Genomic DNA, 4,374 nt, shown 5'->3' on the forward strand with positions numbered 1-4,374 from the left:
CTGGAGCTCCTCAGGGTTGTGTTCTCTCCCCACTGCTCTTCTCCCTATACACGAATGACTGCACTTCAAAGGACCCCTCTGTCGAGCTCCTGAAGTTTGCGGATGACACTACAGTCATCGGCCTTATCAAGGATGGAGACGAGTCTGCTTACAGACAGGAGGTAAAAGAGCCGGCTGTCTGGTGCAGTCAAAATAACCTGGAGCTCAACACGGTGGTGATGATCATGGACTTCAGGAGAAACCCCCCAGCACTCTCCCAACTCACCATCATGAACAGCACTGTGGCTGCAGTAGAGTCATTCAGATTCCTGGGCACTGACTATCTCTCAGGAACTGAAGTGGGACACTCACATTCTATTCTGCTATCATTGAGTCTGTCCTGTGTTCATCCATAACTGTCTGGTTTGGTTCAGCTACCAAATCAGACATCAAGAGACTACAACAGACAGTCAGGACTGCTGAGAAGATTATTGGTTCCCCCCCATTGAGTCTGTCCTGTGTTCATCCATAACTGTCTGGTTTGGTTCAGCTACCAAATCAGACATCAAGAGACTACAGCGGACAGTCAGGACTGCTGAGAGGATTATCGGTGCCCAGCCCAGCCTCCAAGATCTTTACATCTCCAGAGTGAGGAAAAGGGCTAAGAAAATCACCTTGTACCCCTCACACCCAGCCCACTCTCTCTTCGAACTGTTGCCTTTTGTCCGGCGCTACAGAGAACTGACCACCAGAACAGCCAGGCACAAGAACAATTTTTTTTCCCGCAGGCTATATTCAGCCTGAACAATTAAACTTTCATAATTATACATCGTCCATCACAACTGACATATTTATACACAGAATCCAAAATTGGTTAAACTGCACACTTATAACATAAGTATAAGTATATTTATTTAAACAATTACAATGTTTTTCCTATACTTCTATTCTGTATATAGTACATTATTTAATTAATTTTTTTCTTATATTAGTGTTATATTCCATCCCTACTATGTTATTCCTATGTACGTCTGTACTTTCTTCTGCACTGGAAGCTCCTGTCGTCAAGTCAAATTCCTTGTGTGTGTAAACTTACTTGGTAATGAAGCCCTTCTGATTCTGATTCTGATAAAAGTGTCATAATAGAGGTGGGCTTAGAAGTAGTAAAGTAGGTCTGTAGCATTTATAATTATCTTAATTTAACAAAATGTAAAATATAACAAAATGTGTATGTGCATGTCAAGTTTTGCTGTTTTTGTGTACTAAAAGCTACATAAGGAAACTGAACAATGTCTTATTTCACATATAACAATAACAGGTGTACAATGTGTCATGTAAAAGGTGTGGTACAGTCATTATAATTATCAGTTTCTTAAAAACAATAGAAGTCAGTGGGAGGTCCACAAAGCCATCTTCATTACAACCTGAAAAACTTCATAGCTTCATAACAGGCCTACTGTAAATATCTTCTATAGATCTAAAAATGTCACAAATTAGGGGTATGGTTAATCTATAGTAATTATAATTAGCTTAATTTAAGATCAATAAAACTCAAGGGGAGTTACCTAGTATGATACAAGAACACGTGTGTGCAACTCGACACAGCAGCTCTGTTCCAAAAACATCTTTTAATTTGACACAGTGTTCCTAAGAATGCGACACTTCTGGTGTTTAGGTGTGTGTCCGACCTTACCTGTTTCCTCCCAGCGAGTCCTGCAGCAGGCGTGTGAGTTTGGAGTCTCTGTAAGGCACATGGCCTGCCTTCTTACTCTGATCTCCCAATGCACTGATCACATTACCCAGGGCGAGCTGCCACACACACACACACACACACACACACACACACACACAGAGAGAGAGAGACCCGGTCACGCTCCATCGCATGCTACTATCTAAGATTAAAAGCTTTTAAATGGGCTCTCTTACAAATGAGTAACTAGGCTTTAAAAACAATAGAGCTCTATTGGGCTCTGAGCTCTCCGAACAATGGCTCTTCTTGGCTCTCTTCCAGTCTTTAGCTCTACTTCAGAACTCTCTCACAATGTAATTACCTTTCCTTCCCTTCATCTACTCGGACAACTTTACCCAGCAAGACAGTGAGAGTGCAGTAATGAATGTAGAAGGATGCAGAACTAGTGAACTTTATGTTGCATACCTTAGTTAACATGGATAAACTTGACTCAGTTGAAAAAAAACTATCACAATTATAATGAAGTCTAGGACTTTGAAAATCCCTGACAAAGTCAGTTTTGTGGTGTTGGCTTAGTTCTGAAAACTTTCTCGAGTGTCATGGTTAAAGGGACTGGTAACTTAAAGGGTTAATTCACCCAAAAATGAAAATTAGCTCATGAATTACTCACCCTCAAGCCATGCTAGGCATCTATGACTTCCTTCTTTCAGATGAATCCAGTCGGAGTTATATAAAAAATTGTCTTTGATCGTCTAAGTTGGGTGAACAAAGGCCTCCTGTAGCGAATCGATGCGTTTTTGTAAGAAAAATAAACATATTTAAAACAATCAATTTAATCTAGCTTGCGCTCACTGTCGTACACGGAAGCAGCTCCGGGCGTTTGACGTAGGATGTCGGCGTTGCTCATGCGCTGCTCAGAAGTGACGCACGCGGAAGCGCAGGGGAGAGATCAAAACAAAACAACGGTCACGAATTAGAAGTACAAAACGAGGATTTGTAAAGAAGAATGTCGGAGGATTTCAATATAAGCCAAGAGGAAACTGGTTTTCCTTTGCTAAAGTAAGGAAACTTTGCTTCCCTTGCTCCTGTAAACAAACATTGGTTTTCACAAGACTCACCGGCGCATGCGCAACGCTAACATCTTACGTCATCCGCCCGGAGCTGCTTCCAACTGTTAGCGCAAGCTAGATTAAAGTGATTATTACGTTTTGAATATGGATATTTTTCTTACAAAAACACATCGATTCGCTACAGGAGGCCTTTGTTCACCCCCCGGAGCCGTGTGAGGTACTTTTTATTATGGATGGATGCGCTTTATTTCACTTGTTTTGGACTGATGAACTGCAACACCCGCTGACTGCCATTAAACAGCTTGGAAGATCAAAGTCAATGTTTAATATAACTCCGACTGGATTCATCTGAAAGAAGGAAGTCATAGATGCCTAGGATGGCTTGAGGGTGGAATGGGCTAATTTTCATTTTTGGGTGAACTATCCCTTTAATGTCAATACAGTCATGATCTAAAAAAACAAGTTTGGAAACATTATTTGTTTATTATTTTCATAATTAATTTATTATATCTATAATTATTTTAATATTTTCCACATTTTATTTGAATATAAATATAGTTTAAATATATTATTATTATTATTATTATTATTATTAATAATACTCAAATCATCAAACCTATGAAGCAACAAATGAAAGTATGGGAATCATATATTGCCCGAAAATAAAACCATTTAAACAATCCTATATTTTAGCATTTTGAAAATTGCCAGCGTTTGACTAGACATAAAACAAAATATAATATAAACACATTTGTATTTACTATTCATTTACTTACTAAAAACTTATATTTGCAAACAAAATATAATAAAATATACAGCAAGTAAAAAAAAAGTATTGAACACCACCATTTTTCTCAGTAAATATATTTCTAAAGGAGCTGTTGACAGGAAATTTTCACCAGATGTCGGTAACAATCCAAGTAATCCATACATACAAAGAAAGCAAAACAAATATGTTCAGAAATTAAGTTCCGTGTAATAAAGTGGAATGACACGGGGAAAAAGTATTAAATGCAAGAAGGCATGGAAAGCCAAGACACCAGCAGAAATCTATCAATAATTAGAAAGCAATCCTGCCCTGAAAATTAATTTCAGTGGAAATTAATATTAGTTGGTTCAGTCCCAACTGATGGCCTATAAAAAGGGGTCTCATGACCAACATGTCACAAAAGAAACATTTTATGATGGGTAAAAGCAAAGAGCTTTCTCAAGACCGTCGCAACCTTATTGTTGCAAAACATACTGATGGCATTGGTTACAGAAGGATTTCTATACTTCTGAATGTTCCAGTGAACACTGTTGGGGCCATAAACCGGAAGTGGAAAGAACATCATTTCACCATAAACCGGCCAAGACCAGGTGCTTCTCGCAAGATTTCTGACAGAGGAGTGAAAAGAATTATCAGAAGAGTTGTCTAAGAGCCAAGGATCACTTGTGGAGAGCTTCAGAAAGACCTGGAATTAGCAGGTACAATTGTTTTAAAGAAAACAATAAGTAATGCACTCAACCGCCGTGGCCTATATGCACGCTCACCACGCAAGGCTCTATTGCTGAAGAAAATCATGTTGAAGCTCGTTTAAAGTTTGCTGCACAACATTTAGACAAGCCTGTGAAATACTGGGAGAATATAGTCTG

General features: G+C 38.9%; 1 protein-coding gene across 1 annotated transcript in view; it reads right to left on the reverse strand.

Annotated features, from left to right (window-relative positions):
• The window catches only part of kif21b (kinesin family member 21B), a 90,378-nt gene that overhangs the window by 44,596 nt on the left and 41,408 nt on the right, over positions 1-4,374 (reverse strand). The window contains exon 7 of the mRNA XM_016500559.1: positions 1,673-1,788. Within this exon, the coding sequence (XP_016356045.1) occupies positions 1,673-1,788 (116 nt within the window). The remainder of the gene's footprint in view (positions 1-1,672; positions 1,789-4,374) is intronic.

Source organism: Sinocyclocheilus anshuiensis, unplaced genomic scaffold, assembly GCF_001515605.1.
Source record: "Sinocyclocheilus anshuiensis isolate Anshui unplaced genomic scaffold, SAMN03320099.WGS_v1.1 scaffold42, whole genome shotgun sequence".
NCBI classification, from domain to species: Eukaryota; Metazoa; Chordata; class Actinopteri; order Cypriniformes; family Cyprinidae; genus Sinocyclocheilus; species Sinocyclocheilus anshuiensis.